Consider the following 17,371-nt stretch of genomic DNA (forward strand, 5'->3'; position numbering starts at 1 on the left):
AATATAAAAAATATATAAAATATGAGGAAAAAATGGAAAAAAACACACTTTTTCTAACTTTGACCTCCAAAATATGTTACACATCTACACCAAAAAACACCCATGCTAAATAGTTTCTAAATTTTGTCCTGAGTTTAGAAATACCCAATGGTTACATGTTTGCTTTTTTTGCAAGTTATAGGGCAATAAGTACAAGTAGAACTTTGCTATTTCCAAACCACTTTTTTTCAAAATTAGCGCTAGTTACATTGGAACACTGATATCTGTCCGGAATCCCTGAATATCCCTTGACATGTATATATTTTTTTTTAGAAGACAACCCAAAGTATTGATTTATGCCCATTTTGGTATATTTCATGCCACCATTTCACTGCCAAATGCGAGCAAATAAAAAAAATTGTTCACTTTTTCACAAATTTTGCCACAAACTTTAGGTTTCTCACTGAAATTATTTACAAACAGTTTGTGCAATTATGGCACAAATGGTTGTAAATGCTTCTCTGGGATCCCCTTTGTTCAGAAATAGCAGACATATATGGCTTTGGCGTTGCTTTTTGGTAATTAGAAGGCCGCTAAATGCAGCTGCGCACCACACGTGTATTATGCCCAGCAGTGAAGGGGTTAATTAGGGATCTTGTAGGGACCTTGAAGGGTTAATTTTAGCTTTAGTGTAGTGTAGTAGACAACCCAAAGTATTGATCTAGGCCCATTTTGGTATATTTCATGCCACCATTTCACCGCCAAATGCGAGCAAATAAAAAAAAAAGTGACATTTTTCACAATTTTAGGTTTCTCACTTAAATTATTTACAAACAGCTTGTGCAATTATGGCACAAATGGTTGTAAATGCTTCTCTGGGATCTCCTTTGTTCATAAATAGCAGACATATATGGCTTTGGCGTTGCTTTTTGGCAATTAGGAGGCCGCTAAATGCTGCTGCGCACTACACTTGTTTTAAGCCCAGCAGTGAAGGGGTTAATTAGGTAGCTTGTAGAGAGCTTGCAGGGTTAATTTTAGCTTTAGTGTAGAGATTAGCCTCCCACCTGACACATCCCACCCCCTGATCCCTCCCAGACAGCTCTCTTCCCTCCCCCACCCCACAATTGTCCCCGCCATCTTAAGTACTGGCAGAAAGTCTGCCAGTACTAAAATAAAAGGTGTTTTTTTTTTGTTTTTTGTTTTTTTTAATTATTCAGCTGTGATGGACCCCTGCCTTAACCCCCAACCTCCCTGATCCCCCCCAAACACCTCTCTAACCCTCCCCACCTACCTAATTGCCACCATCTTGGGTACTGGCAGCTGTCTGCCAGTACCCAGTTTTCCCCAAAAAATAAAGTGTTTTGTTGTTTTGTTACATGTTTTATTTTTATTTTTTCTGTAGTGTAGCTGCCCCAACCACCCCCCCACCCCCAGATCCAGATCCTGATCCTGATCATTTTTAAAAAAAATTCTGCCCCCCTCCCTCTTACCTAAATTCATTGGTGGCAGTGCCAGTGATTGCTGCGCACGCGCACACACACGCGCGCGCGTGCACGCAGCCCCCGCACGCTCCCGGCATCCGGCGTGCACAATACACTTGAAGGAACCGGATGCCGGGTAGCGATGGGCCGCCCACCCTCCTCCCTGTAAGCTCCCACCCACCAACGAACGGCCGCATCGCTACCGGTGCAGAGAGGGCCACAGAGTGTCTCTCTCTGCATCGGATGCTTTCTAAAGGGTATTGCAGGATGCCTCAATATCGAGGCATCACTGCAATACCCTGAGAGCTGCTGGAAGCGATTGCGATCGCTTCCAGCACTCTCTAAGACAACTGACGTACCAGGTACGTCCATTGTCACTAACTGCAAGTTTTTGCAGGACGTACCTGGTACGTCAGTTGTCATTAAGGGGTTAAATCTTCTTTCTTCAAAAAATATACCTGTTACTTTTATCTTTGTGTTTAAATATTATAGACTGTCTGAAGATCAGACATGACAAATGTATCATAAATTTCAGTTTATCATTTGTTTTAACACCTCTAGTTGGCAGATGTTAACGGAGTTATTGAAGAAGAATTTACTATGGCTCGTTTGTATATTAGTAAGATGAAATCTGAAGTTAAATCTTTGGTGAACCGAAGTAAACAACTGGAAACTGCTCAGATTGAAGCAAACAAGAAAATAAATGCCAGCGAGAAGGAACTTGCAGCTTGCCAGCTTTTAAGCTCACAGGTATGTGCCTTGATCTTTTTTTAGTGCTCATATAAAACTTGTGGGATATTATTGATTAATCATTATTTAATACTATACCACTCTGTAAACTTGTTTAAGCATGAAAAGGGTTTCATTTTTTCAGTGTCCTTTGAAAACTTTTGTAGAAAATTTTATTGGTGTAAATATTCTTTAATACATTATGCTACTCCATGAGTTGGATTAAAGGGACAGTTTACGCAAAAATTTTCTCCCCTTTAATTTGTTCCCAATGATCCACTTTACCTGCCGGAGTGTATTAAATTGTTTACAAGTAGATCCTTTACCCTTATATTGGCATTTGAAATAGTTGATTTAGCATGTGGTATCCCCACCTATTCTGAAATTTTGTGGCCGCAGGTCCCAGCTATAGATAAGCTTTGTAAACACAGCCAGCAGAAGAAATTACACACCCAGTAGGATATAGCAGAGATATGGTAATAAAATGTTGATTTTCCATTGTTCTCTCAAAGTACTGGTGATTGTTTTAAGGACAGATATAAGATAAAGAAGCAGGTTTATGTACACAATGTGATACAGTAATGAGATCTGATTATACCTACAAGCTCTACCCATTTTATTAGGTTGTGGCTTCAAAAGAGAAAATCAGAGCTTTAATATTCACATATAAACCTTAAAAAGCTAATTTGAATGTGATCTTCAAGGAGTTAGTGTTAGGTTTTTTTAAGGGGGTATTGGGTGGGTTTTAGAGTAGGGTTGGTTGTGTGGGTGGTGGGTTTTAATGTTGGGGGGGTATTTGTACTTTTTTTTTTTTTTCTGATTACTTTGGGGCAATGCCCCACAAAAGGCCCTTTTAAGGGCTGTTTGTAATTTAATGTAGGGTAGGGCTTTTTTTTATTTTGGGGGGCTTTTTTATTTTGTTAGGGGGATTAGATTAGGTGTAATTAGTTTAAAAATCTTGTAATTTCTTTATTATATTATGTAATTTAGTGTTTGTTTTTGTCTTTAGATAATTTTATTTAATTGTAATTATTTAATTTAGTTAATTTATTTAATTATAGTGTAGTGTTAGTGTAACTTAGGTTAGGTTTTATTTTACAGGTAAATTTGTCTTTATTTTTATTAGGTAGTTATTAAATAGTTAATAACTATTCTACCTAGTTAAAATAAATACAAAGTTGCCTGTAAAATAAAAATAAACCCTAAGCTAGATACAATGTAACTTTTAGTTATATTGTAGCTAGTTTAGGGTTTATTTTATAGGTAAGTACTGCATTTAGTTTTCAATATGAATTATTTAGTTAATGATAGTAATTTTATTTAGATTTATTTAAATTATATTTAAGTTAGGGGGGTTAGGGTTAGACTTAGGTTTAGGGGTTAATACATTTAATATAGTGGCGGCGACGTTGGGGGCGGCAGATTAGGGGTTAATAATATTTAACTAGTGTTTGCGATGCAGGAGTGCGGCGGTTTAGGGGTTAATATGTTTATTATAGTGGCGGCGATGTCCGGTTCGGCAGATTAGGGGGTTAAAATACCTCTTTTAGTGTTTGCGATGTGGGGGGCCTCGGTTTATGGGTTAATAGGTAGTTTATGGGTGTTAGTGTACTTTTTAGCACTTTAGTTAAGAGTTTTATGCTACGCTTGTAGTGTAAAACTCTTAACTACTGACTTTTAAATGCGGTACCAGTCTTGACAGGAGAGGGTCTACCGCTCACTTTTGGTCAGACTCGTAATACCGGCACTATGCAAGTCCCATTGAAAATATAGGATACGCAATTGACGTAAGTGGATTTGCGGTATTTCCGAGTCTGGCCAAAAAAGTGAGCGGTACACCTGTACCTTCAAGACTCATAATACCAGCGGGCGTTAAAAAGCAGCGTTAGGATTAAAAAGCAGCGTTAAGAGGTCCTAACACACAACTCGTAATCTAGGCCATATATTTTTGCATGCTGCAATGTCGAGTGGAATTTTTGAGCCCTGATATAGATATGTGTGTGTGTGATAAGATGCTCAAATACCAGAGTAGTGCAGTGATACCTTTTTTATTGGACTAACATAATATTTCAAAGACAAGCTTTCAAGAGTTTTCCTACCTCAGGTATGAAGCAATACTGATCAATCTGATATAGTAAAACACTAAACACAACAGATGGAAGGGAGGGAGGGGGTGAGAGGGGTGTCAGAAATAGCAGAGGATGTCTGAAGGAGAATGGTGCAGGATAGCTGAGAATAGCCAGAAAGAGTAAATAAACAAAGGAGAGTAAATAAGCAAGTTGAGAGGAAAAACAAAAGGAAAAAAGGGGGAGGCCAATAAAAATCGCAGAGCATGGCATGCATGAATATAGCTACAATTATGAATGAAAACAAATGGATATAATAAAGGGGAAACGAGAATGTAGAGAAAAAGAAACCAATATAAGACAATAAGATGAGAGATTATAAAAGGTTTTGGTAGTGTGTGGGAAACCAGAGTCTACATGAAGTCCTTCATTTCTGGTGTTGAAATGTGTGATAATTTTCATCTCAAATGTGTTTCGTTCATGAGAGTCTTTGAAATTCCCTTTAAGAACTTTAATCCTGAGGTTTAGGATGGAGTGACCAGTCTGGGTGGAGTAATGACCAATAGGGGTACAATATTCGTTTTCCTTGTGGTTCTAAATAGTGTCTGTGTAGATTCAATCTGAGATGCAGCTTTAGGCCAGTTTCTCCAATGTAGCAACCTCTGTCACGCGCTGTACACTGTATCATGTACACCACATTAGCAGATGGACACAAATAAGATCCTTTAATATTGTATGATGTGTTATTGTGTCTGGCTGTGTTGTTGTCAAATACATGTTGACACAGTTTTCAGAGTAATTTGTTGCATCGTGCAGTGCCATTCTGTGTAAGCTTCTGTTCTGTGGTTAATTTGCTGCGGCCCAATCGCTGTCTCAGGTTAGGCGGTTGTTTATAGTCTAGTATGGGGGTTCAGAAAATATTTTTGAGTGTGGGGTCCTCAACACTGAAAGTACATGCACAGGGCTAGGCTTAGCATAACGGCATAGGAAGCAAGAAAGGTTCTTAGAAAAAGAATGTAATGTAAGGCTTTTTGGAAATGTATTAAAGGCCTATTTATTTATAGATTGCCTTTGCCAAATCATGCTCAGTGGTTTTATCTGAAACTTCTAATTCCTGTTCTAGGAACAATGCATTTCATGAATATATCTGAAGTATATTTTCATATTCCCATCCAGCCAGCCTTATATCAGCAGTACAATGTTTTTAGGTTGTAGCACTTATTTTTCGATGAGGCACAGTTCAGTGATATTAAGGTTCTTATGGCCTTTGAAATAAAACAAGTTAAAATGTTTGGTTGCTCTCTACCTGAATGGGACAGAGAGCAATCTATGGGCAGAATATTAGTTACACCCCAGTCCTTCAAAACTGATAAGATCTTACAACAATTCTCTTAAACGGATAGTTTACTCAAAAAAAAAAAATGCTCCCCTTTAATGTGTTCCCAATGATCCACTTTAGCTGCTGGAGTGTATTAAATTGTTTACAAGTATTTCCATTAACCATATATTGGCATTTGAATTAGTTTATTTAGCCTGTGGTATCCCCACCCATCCTGAAAGTTTTTGTCCACAAGGCCAAGCTGTATTAACACAGCCAGTAGAAGAAATTACACTCCTAGTGGGTTATAGAAGAGATAAGATAATAAAATGTTAATTTTCCATTGTTCTCTCCAAGTATTGGTGATTGGTTTATAGACAGATATAAAATAAAGAAGCAGGTATATGTACACAATGTGATAAAGTAATGAGATCTGATTATACCTACTATCTCAACCCATTTTATTAGGTTGTGGCTTCAAAACACAAAATCAGCTAATTCATATACACAAATAAGCCTTTAAAAAGCAAATATCATACATTTTATACTCTGCAGCTGGTAAAAAAAAGTAATTGGAAACACATTAAGGGAAAAACCAATTTTATAGTATACTGTCTCTTTAAATGAATGATCTGTCAATAAGATCACGTGGTTTGAAGGCTACAAGGTAATTAATTATTGTGCTATTCATTGTGTATTGATTATGGGCCAGATTACGAGTGGAGTGCAAACGATTGCGCGCTAGTGATAAGTGGTACAATTGTGTCCTCAGAGTTTTGGTTTACTGTTAATTGGATTTTTGATTTGTTTTGTGCAACTTTTTTGTTTTGCTAAAGTACAGTTACACTCCGCGGTAAAGTCATAAGGACTCAAAGACATGAAGTTTCAGGTGTTGTTGTTTGTTTTAAAGCATGAAGCAAAGATAAAAAAAAAGGCAGACAAAGGGCTTAACATAGAGATACATATATATATATATACATGCAGTGACGTGCAGTGAGGTCAGAGGCAGGTGAGGCACTGGATAGGATATGCCTTCATTCTTTCAATATCCTTTGTTGAAGAAATAGCAATGTACATGGGTGAGCCAATCACATGAGGTATCTATTGTGCAGCCACCAATCAGCAGCTACTGAGCATATTTAGATATGATTTTCAACAAAGGATATCAAGAGAATGAAGGAAATTAGATATTAGATGTAAATTGGACAAAGGGGGTGGGAGAGATAGGTAGAGAGAGAGATGGATAGATAGAGAGACAGAGGGGGAGAGGGAGACAAAGAGAGACAGAGGGGAGAGAGACAGAGAAAGACCATGGGGGAGAATGAGACACATAAGGAGAGAGACAGAGGGGTGGGAGAGACAGGGAGAGAGAGATGGATAGAGAGACAGAGGGGGAGAGAGAGAGAGAAGAGAGAGACAGAGTGGAGCGAGAGACAGAGTGCAGAGAGAGAGACATCCAGAGGGGAGAGAGACATCCAGAGGGGAGAGAGACATCCAGAGGGGAGAGAGACATCCAGAGGGGAGAGAGACATCCAGAGGGGAGAGAGACATCCAGAGGGGAGAGAGACACACAGAGGGGAGAGAGAGAGAGAGACAGAGGGGAGAGAGAGAGACAGAGGGGAGAGAGAGAGACAGAGGGGAGAGAGAGAGACAGAGGGGAGAGAGAGAGACAGAGGGGAGAGAGAGAGACAGAGGGGAGAGAGAGAGACAGAGGGGAGAGAGAGAGACAGAGGGGAGAGAGAGAGACAGAGGGGAGAGAGAGAGACAGAGGGGAGAGAGAGAGACAGAGGGGAGAGAGAGAGACAGAGGGGAGAGAGAGAGACAGAGGGGAGAGAGAGAGACAGAGGGGAGAGAGAGAGACAGAGTGGAGAGAGAGAGACAGAGTGGAGAGAGAGAGACAGAGGGGAGAGAGAGACAGAGGGGAGAGAGCGAGAGACAGAGGGGGGAGAGAGAGAGACAGAGGGGAGAGAGAGGGGTGAGAGAGAGAGAGACAGAGGGGGAGAGAATGAGAGACAGAGGGGAGAGAGAGAGACAGAGGAGAGAGAGAGACAGAGTGGAGAGAGAGAGAGAGACAGAGGGGGGGAGAGAGAGAGAGGGATCGAGAGAGAGGGGAGAGAGAGACAGAGGGGAGAGAGAGAGGGGAGAGAGAGAGACAGGCGGGAGAGAGACAGAGGGGAGAGAGAGAGACAACAAAGGATATCAAGAGAATGAAGGAAATTAGATATTAGATGTAAATTGGACAAAGGGGGTGGGAGAGACAGGTAGAGAGAGATAGATAGAGAGACAGAGGGGGAGAGAGAGACAAAGAGAGACAGAGGGGAGAGAGACAGAGAAAGACCATGGGGGAGAATGAGACACATAAGGAGAGAGACAGAGGGGGTGGGAGAGACAGGGAGAGAGAGATGGATAGAGAGACAGAGGGGGGAGAGAGAGAGAGAGACAGAGTGGAGAGAGAGACAGAGAGGAGAGAGAGACACACAGAGGGGAGAGAGAGAGACACACAGAGGGGAGAGAAAGAGAGAGACACACAGAGGGGAGAGAGAGCGAGAGACAGAGGGGAGAGAGAGCGAGAGACAGAGGGGAGAGAGAGCGAGAGACAGAGGGGAGAGAGAGCGAGAGACAGAGTAGAGAGAGAGAGAGACAGAGTAGAGAGAGAGAGAGACAGAGTAGAGAGAGAGAGAGACAGAGGGGAGAGAGAGAGACAGAGGGGAGAGAGAGAGACAGAGGGGAGAGAGAGAGACACACAGAGTGGAGAGAGAGAGAGACACAGAGTGGAGAGAGAGAGAGACACAGAGTGGAGAGAGAGAGAGACACAGAGGGGAGAGAGAGAGAGACACAGAGGGGAGAGAGAGAGAGACACAGAGGGGAGAGAGAGAGAGACACAGAGGGGAGAGAGAGAGAGACACAGAGGGGAGAGAGAGAGAGACACAGAGGGGAGAGAGCGAGAGACACAGAGGGGAGAGAGCGAGAGACACAGAGGGGAGAGAGCGAGAGACACAGAGGGGAGAGAGCGAGAGACACAGAGGGGAGAGAGCGAGAGACACAGAGGGGAGAGAGCGAGAGACACAGAGGGGGGAGAGCGAGAGACAGAGGGGGGAGAGCGAGAGACAGAGGGGAGAGAGAGGGGGGTGAGAGAGACAGAGGGGGAGGGGGAGAGAATGAGAGACAGAGGGGAGAGAGAGATACAGATTGGAGAGAGAGACAGAGTGGAGAGAGAGAGAGAGAAAGAGAGAGACAGAGGGGAGAGAGAGACAGAGGGGGGAGAGAGAGAGGGGAGAGAGAGAGAGACACACAGAGGGGAGAGAGAGATACAGATTGGAGAGAGAGACAGAGTGGAGAGAGAGAGAGAGAGAGAGAGAGAGAAAGAGAGAGACAGAGGGGAGAGAGAGACAGAGGGGGGAGAGAGAGAGGGGAGAGAGAGAGAGACACACAGAGGGGAGAGAGAGACAGGCGGGAGAGAGAGAGACAGGCGGGAGAGAGACAGAGGGGAGAGAGAGAGACAACAAAGGATATCAAGATTATGAAGGAAATTAGATATTTGATGTAAATTGGACAAAGGGGGTTGGAGAGACAGGTAGAGAGAGAGATAGATAGAGAGACAGAAGGGGAGAGAGAGAGACAAAGAGAGACAGAGGGGAGAGAGACAGAGAAAGACCATGGGGGAGAATGAAACACATAAGGAGAGAGACAGAGGGGGTGGGAGAGACAGGGAGAGAGAAATGGATAGAGAGACAGAGGGGGGGAGAGAGAGAGAGAGAGAGAAGAGTGGAGAGAGAGACAGAGTGGAGAGAGAGACACACACAGAGGGGGGAGAGAGAGACAGAGGGGAGAGAGAGAGACAGAGGGGAGAGAGAGAGACAGAGTGGAGAGAGAGAGATAGACAGAGGGGAGAGAGAGACAGAGGGGGGAGAGAGAGAGAGAGAGAGACAGAGGGGGGAGAGAGAGAGGGGAGAGAGAGACAGAGGGGAGAGAGAGAGAGAGACAGAGGGGAGAGAGAGAGGGGTGAGAGAGAGAGAGACAGAGGGGGAGGGGGAGAGAAAGAGAGACAGAGGGGAGAGAGAGACAGAGGGGAGAGAGAGACAGAGGGGAGAGAGAGACAGAGGGGAGAGAGAGACAGAGGGGAGAGAGAGACAGAGGGGAGAGAGAGACAGAGGGGAGAGAGAGACAGAGGGGAGAGAGAGAGAGAGGGGAGAGAGAGACAGAGGGGAGAGAGAGACAGAGGGGAGAGAGAGACAGAGGGGAGAGAGAGACAGAGGGGAGAGAGAGACAGAGGGGAGAGAGAGACAGAGGGGAGAGAGAGACAGAGGGGAGAGAGAGACAGAGGGGAGAGAGAGACAGAGGGGAGAGAGAGACAGAGGGGAGAGAGAGACAGAGGGGAGAGAGAGACAGAGGGGAGAGAGAGACAGAGGGGAGAGAGAGACAGAGGGGAGAGAGAGACAGAGGGGAGAGAGAGACAGGGAGACAGAGGGGGAGAGAGAGAGACAGAGGGGAGAGAGAGACAGGGAGACAGAGGGGGAGAGAGAGACAGAGGGGAGAGAGAGACAGAGGGGAGAGAGAGACAGAGGGGAGAGAGAGACAGAGGGGAGAGAGAGACAGAGGGGAGAGAGAGACAGAGGGGAGAGAGAGACAGAGGGGAGAGAGAGACAGAGGGGAGAGAGAGACAGAGGGGAGAGAGAGACAGGGAGACAGAGGGGGAGAGAGAGAGAGAGAGGGGAGAGAGAGACAGGGAGACAGAGGGGGAGAGAGAGACAGAGGGGAGAGAGAGACAGGGAGACAGAGGGGGAGAGAGAGACAGAAGGGAGAGAGAGAGAGAGAGAGAGAGACAGAGGGGAGAGAGAGAGAGAGAGAGAGAGAGACAGAGGGGAGAGAGAGAGAGAGAGACAGAGGGGGAGGGAGAGAAAGAGAGACAGAGGGGGAGGGAGAGAGAGAGACAGAGGGGAGAGAGAGAGACAGAGCGGAGAGAGAGACAGAGGGGGAGGGAGAGAGAGAGGGGGAGGGAGAGAGAGAGGGGGAGGGAGAGAGAGGGGAGGGAGAAAGGGAGAGAGAGAAAGACAGGGAGGGAGGGAGAGAGAGACAGAGGGGGAGGGAGGGAGAGAGAGACAGAGGGGGAGGGAGGGAGAGAGAGACAGAGGGGGAGGGAGGGAGAGAGAGACAGAGGGGGAGGGAGGGAGAGACAGAGGGGGAGGGAGGGAGAGACAGAGGAGGAGGGAGGGAGAGACAGAGGAGGAGGGAGGGAGAGACAGGGGAGGGGAGGGAGGGAGAGAGGGGAGGGAGGGAGACAGAGGGGGAGGGAGGGAGAGACAGAGGGGGAGGGAGGCAGAGAGGGACAGAGAGACAGAGGGGGAGGGAGGGAGAGAGAGGGAGAGAGAGGGAGGGAGAGAGACAGAGAGGGAGGGAGAGAGAGACAGAGGGAGAGGGGGAGGGAGGGAGGGAGGGAGAGGGGGAGGGAGGGGGAGGGAGGGAGAGACAGGGGAGAGAGAGAGAGAGAGGCAGAGGGGGGAGAGAGAGGCAGAGGGGGGAGAGAGAGAGAGAGAGGAGAGCAAGAGAGACAGACAGAGGGGAGAGCGAGAGACAGAGGGGGGAGAGAGAGAGGGAGATAGACAGAGGGGAGAGAGAGAGACAGATGGGAGAGAGAGAGAGAGACAGATGGGAGAGAGAGAGAGAGACAGATGGGAGAGAGAGAGAGAGACAGATGGGAGAGAGAGAGAGAGACAGATGGGAGAGAGAGAGAGAGAGACAGATGGGAGAGAGAGACAGATGGGAGAGAGAGATGCAGAGGGAAGAGAGAGAGACAGAGGGGAGAGAGAGAGACAGAGGGGGAAGAGAGAGAGACAGGGGAGGGGGGGGAGACGGAGACAGGGGGGGAGAGAGAGACAGGGGAGGGGGGGGGGAGAGACAGGGGAGGGGGGAGAGAGAGACAGGGGAGGGGGGAGAGAGAGACAGGGGAGGGGGGAGAGAGACACAGGGGAGGGGGGAGAGAGACACAGGGGAGGGGGAGAGAGAGACAGGGGAGGGGGGGAGACACAGGGGGGAGAGAGACACAGGGGAGGGGGAGAGAGAGACACAGGGGAGGGGGAGAGAGAGACAGGGGAGGGGGGGAGACACAGGGGAGGGGGGGGAAGAGACACATGGGAGGGGGGGAAGAGACACATGGGAGGGGGAGAGACACAGGGGAGGAAGGGTGGGAGAGAGATACAGAGGAGGAAGGGTGGGAGAGAGACACAGGGGAGGAAGGGTGGGAGGGAGACACAGTGGAGGAAGGGTGGGAGGGAGACATCACATCACATACCTTTAATCTGCAGCTCTGCAGGGGGGCATTAGCTTTGCTAGCCATGGGGACACTGTCTAACTGAGCACTTCACACTACGGCAACTGCATCACACACAGGCAGCTGCTTTCCCTCTCAGGCTCAGCAGGAAATGACAGTTTGAAATCAGAGCGTTGCCCCAGGTTACCATGGCAATGCTCTGATTTAAAACTGTCATGACAAGGAGACAGCATCACAGGCAGATGAAGGAGGGGTGTACGAGTGGGGGGGGGCCGCGGGGGGCCAAGAAATTCTGAAGGGGAAAAAAAAAAGTTGAAAAAAATAAAAAAAAAATAGTTGAAACAAATAAAAAAGTAGTTGAAAAAAATTAAAAAAAATTACACCGGCACCAGTAACAATCATAGAGTCAGTAGTGATAGTCAGTGTGATGTCTATTGTCTAATAATATTAAAGCAGTAGCACTGACTCTGTACCATCACCTACCTCTGCCTCTGGCTAGTAGTACGCTGAATCCTGTCCTGACTGAGGCTGTCTCACTCACACACGGGTCACGCCGCTGCTGTTGACTAGACAGTGCACTGAGCACTCACTGCAGCACTTTCTTCTCTCTGCTGACTCTGCTCTCTCTGATGATGACAACGGACACGGCTGCACTGTGAAAACACCTGACCACCAACAGACGCAACAATTTCCCGCCCGGAACTCAGCCCAGAGACTCAGACATACTCATGTCTGATTGGCTGAGGGGCGGGCAGGCAGGGCTGAGGGCTCTGGAGGCAAGCCTCCGGTGGGAGCAGTTATGGGCCGCAAGAGAGACTGCTGCATTATCTCTTATTCCCCACTGGGTGGCAGTCTCTAAAGCGGCCCATAACACAGCACAGTATTACATTCATATTGGGCAATGGAAGGATAGCTGGCCTCTACCTTCTTGTGCAATATGAATGTATTACTTAATATTACGTTTTTTTTTAAAAAAACAATACATTTCAATAAAATACTGAATTTGGTGGAGGGGTGGGGGGTGTCACCTTTTCAGATAAAAAAAAAAATGAAAAAAAAAAGATTTTTTTTTTTTTATTTTTTTTTTTATAAAAAAAGCTGTAATTCCCACATTGGCCAGGGGAGGCACTGCCTCACCTGCCTCCAATGAATGCACGTCACTGTATACATGTATGTGTATATATACACATATGTCTATAGTTGTATACATATATGTATTTTCAGACATCTATACACATATAAACACATATATACATATGTAAATATATATAGACTTATTTATATAAGTGCAATGGAGCCCTTTGCTGTCAAGTAGATAAGAACACGTACAAGTATATTTTTATTAAGGTTTTAACTATGTATTTACCATACATATTTCACATTCCAATGTTCTGCACATAGCAGAATATGCTTTAACTATTTATAAATAGATATTCCTATATATATCTGAATATATACATATATATAATTGTGTGTGTGAGATATATATATTATGTGTGTGTGTGTGTGTATATATATATATATATATATATATATATATATATATAGCGCTAGTGTATAAGCCTTAAGCTCACTTCCAAAAGTCCCCTAGCGGACTTAAAAGGATATAAAAATGAGAGTAGTGTGGAAGGGAACACTACAAGCAGAAAGGCTAAAGAGAGTATGATAAGATAATTTAATACAAACAATATAAACAATATGCATTTATTATATAAAAACAACAGTTAAGCATACAATATTAAAACCTCCATGGATATGAACAGATAAAAGATTGAGAAAAACCTGGTTATGGGTAGTAAGAAGCAGTCGGGTCACAGCATACCGTGGGTGAATGCACAAATGTAATGTAAGAATATTATACCAAACAGTGATCACTACAACATATACAAGTTAGAGTCAAAATAGAATGAGTAAATGTCACTCTGTGCAAAATGTGTAAAAAATACAATCGAAATTACAATCAAAAGTTAATATAAAAAAATAACATCAAAGATACAATCAAAAGATAATATCAAAAAATAATAGTCATAAATGTCCATAAGTGTCCAAAATCTCCAGTAAAATATGTCCAAAACAAAATGTCCAAAATTGATGTGAAAAAATGTCCAAAATTGATGTGAAACAATTAATCCAAACCAAAATATGTCATAAAAACGTGATAGGAAAACAATGTGGTTCACTAAGATGTGACAACAATCTCCAGATGAGTGTCCAAATGATGAAAAAATTAAGGAGTGGAAATAATGAATTATATAGATGTGATCAAAAGTGGTATCCAAAAAAATGGCAATAAAAATACATATAGGTGAAAAATATCAAAATATATGTAAAAAATATATATAAAATATATATATCCTGAACATTGTGAAAAAACAATGGTGCAATAAAGTTTTTACACTTCTATAATAATGGAAATAAGCTCACCAGTAGTATGTCAACGCGTTTCGGCCTTTTCCCAGGCCTTTTTCAAGACTATACTACTTTGTGTCTACTAGGAGTTTATATAGGGTAACAGCCAGGGTCAATTATGTCTATTTTGGCGCTAAAGATATTGGGAACGCCGCTTCCTGTTTTAGCTACTGTATTCTGGGAGTTCTACTTAACCGGCGATTTTTTTACTTCTAAAGTGACTATTATATAATAAATAACATAAATATATTGAGGCTGTTTATAAAGTTAGACTTATCAAGTATATTGTAAGTTTCTATAGAGTTATAATCAACTCGTAAGGCCATTACTTATTTACCGTTATGTTATTTCCGGTTTCGTGCTTTTTGCATCACTTCCGGTTTCGGTATGACCGGATATTTGCTTCAACTATGTTTGTAGTTCTATGTCGGATTATAAAAGGAGTTATTTGTGTAATAGGAGTTTCCATATGTGGTGTGAACCTCTGAGACTCTAGTAAGCTTGTGAATCCTTTTTATTTTTATTTCGCGCTACGTCATTTCGGTTTAGTGCTCATTACATCACTTCCGGTTTAAGTATGCCCGGATGTTTACTTCTACCAGACTTTCGATTATATGTAGGGTGGTGAAATCTATAATTGTTTATTCATGTTGGTAGCTTTGCTAGTATCATTTGGTTGCAAAGTCTTTCATACTGAGAGAACATGTCCTTTACATTCATGTGACATGACCGCCTAACCTAACACTTTATGACATGAGTGATCTCTTGTCTGTTGTCCCCAGCCATGTTTTTTTTTTTGGGGGGGGGGGCATGTTTAGCTTTTCTCTCTAAGTATGACCTAGTATGGCTACATTGTAATTGCAGCTGACAGTAAGCGGCTATTATTTATGGGAAAACTAAATATCCTTCTAGAAAATTAAGTATAACTGTTTTTCTTTCTACTGGGTTTATGTAATGCCTAAAATAATGTCTCAGTCTATTGCTGAGACATTTTAGCTAATTGTAAAAATGTGAAAAATGAAACATATTTTGTATTGTGTTTGTTTTTGTAGCTCAGTACCTCCATCTGCAGTCTGTGAAGGTCCCTTGGTGTCTAAAGAGGATTCCACTGTATGTTGCTTATGATTCTCTTAGCAAACTGGAAAAAAACATGCTTTAATGCCTGTTAAAGGGACATTAAACACTAAATACAATTTATGCATCTTACTCTGATTACGAGTGCGGCAATTTTGGGACCTAGTTTACACTACAGCTATCTGAAAGAGAGTTGCTGCACATGTGTAAACACATCAGCCCTGAGAATGCATTGAGAGCTAGATTTCAACATGGCGGTACCCATGTCTAGAAGAGGTGGACAATATTCTCAATACTATGCTTATTTGTTTAAAGTCCCTTTAAGTCACCAACAATTTGATAAAAGCTATGGTCCAGTAAAATTAAAAACTGACTTAATCATACAATATATGTAATAAATATCCATCATGGAAAGCTAAAATATACGTGTAAACTAATGTGCATGTGTCATTTGTTTTTACCATGCAATTAGAAACACTTTTTGTTGTTGTTTGTTTTTAGCACGAAGCAAAGATAAAGTCCCTTACAGATTATATGCAAAACATGGAACATAGAAGGAGACAGCTGGAGGAAGCACAAGATGCTCTTAATGAGGAACTGGCAAAACTTCATGCCCAAGGTACCTGCTCTAAATTATCGTGCCTGCTGGGTCTGCTGCTGTGTTTAGCCATTGTTGTATTTACAGCCATGTTTATTTGTGACATAATTGATAGACTAATTATTGAAAACATAACCGATCAAATGCTGAAAAAACTGTGGTGTAGACTGATACAGTGTACATTTGTGAGGGAATAAACCTTTAAGTAAGGTTATCTTTGTTTGTGCATTTAATGTAAAGGTACATTTACTTGTTCATCAAAGGGACAGTGTACACCAATTTCATATAACTGCATGTAATAGACACTACTATAAAGAAGAATATGCACAGATACTGATCTAAAAATCCAGTATAAAACTTTTTAAAAACTTACTTAGAAGCTCCCAGTTTATCGCTGTTGATGAGATTAGTCTGAGACACCCAGTGAAAGGGTCTGGGAAAGCAGGAAGAGCAGACTCCCCTGCATATGAAAAGACAGATTACACAAACAAGAGAAAGCAGGACTCTTTGGGGCTTGGTTAGTAAATTCTGAAAATCAGCACAATGTTGTTAAACAAAATTAGCAAAACTACAGTATATATTGTTAGAAAAACACTCCCAGATGGGCTATATAAATAGATCTATAAAACATTTACAATGTCCCTTTAACATTTATAGAATAATTTCAAATGATGATAAAGGGACAGACAGTCTAGTCAAAATTAAACTTTCATTATTCAGATAGGACTTGTAATTTTAATCAACTTATTTGAAAAACTTAAAATGTAATACACTCCAACAGATAATATAGATAATTGGGAATACATTAAAGGGGAAAAAGTACACTATTAACTCCTAAACCACCACACCTGCACATTTCAAAGTACCCCTCTACACTATTAACTCCTAAACCTCCACAACCCTCATCACAAGGTACCCGCTTACCAGCTAACCCCCCCAACACCCCTAACCTAATACCCCCTAAGTTACCAAAAACCTAACATTATATTAAAAAGCTATTTTACTGAAAATAAAAAAAACTACCATTACAGAAAAAAACAAAACCCTTTCCAAAAATAAAAAACCCTCAGTTATGGCTATTCTAAAACTGCCCCACTCATCCCAGGCAGCAGTGGTCTTTTGCTTCACTCAGATGAACTCCTAGACATGGTATATAATTTTATTTATTTTCCTATCTGATTAATCGGATGATTATTATCCTATTTAATTGGATAGGAAAAATAAAATTATATATATATATATATATATATATGTATGTGTGTGTGTGTGTGAATTTAATTGTGCTGACCAAATAAGCATGACTGAAGACATAGAGTAAAGTGTAAGGGTTAAAAAAAAAAAGTTGCACCATACACATCATAAAAACATTTAAATAAACTATTACACTCATATATATATATATATATATATATATATACTGTCTAATAAAGAATACTTTATATAAATATT

The 17,371-nt window shown here is 42.6% G+C and overlaps 1 protein-coding gene across 1 annotated transcript in view; it reads left to right on the top strand.

The window, feature by feature from the left end:
- The window catches only part of KIF5C (kinesin family member 5C), a 350,079-nt gene that overhangs the window by 212,106 nt on the left and 120,602 nt on the right, over positions 1-17,371 (top strand). Inside the window, exons 16-17 of the mRNA XM_053698287.1 lie at positions 2,022-2,210; positions 15,826-15,943. Coding sequence (XP_053554262.1) covers positions 2,022-2,210; positions 15,826-15,943 — 307 coding nt within the window. The remainder of the gene's footprint in view (positions 1-2,021; positions 2,211-15,825; positions 15,944-17,371) is intronic.

Source organism: Bombina bombina, chromosome 1, assembly GCF_027579735.1.
Source record: "Bombina bombina isolate aBomBom1 chromosome 1, aBomBom1.pri, whole genome shotgun sequence".
NCBI lineage: Eukaryota > Metazoa > Chordata > Amphibia > Anura > Bombinatoridae > Bombina > Bombina bombina.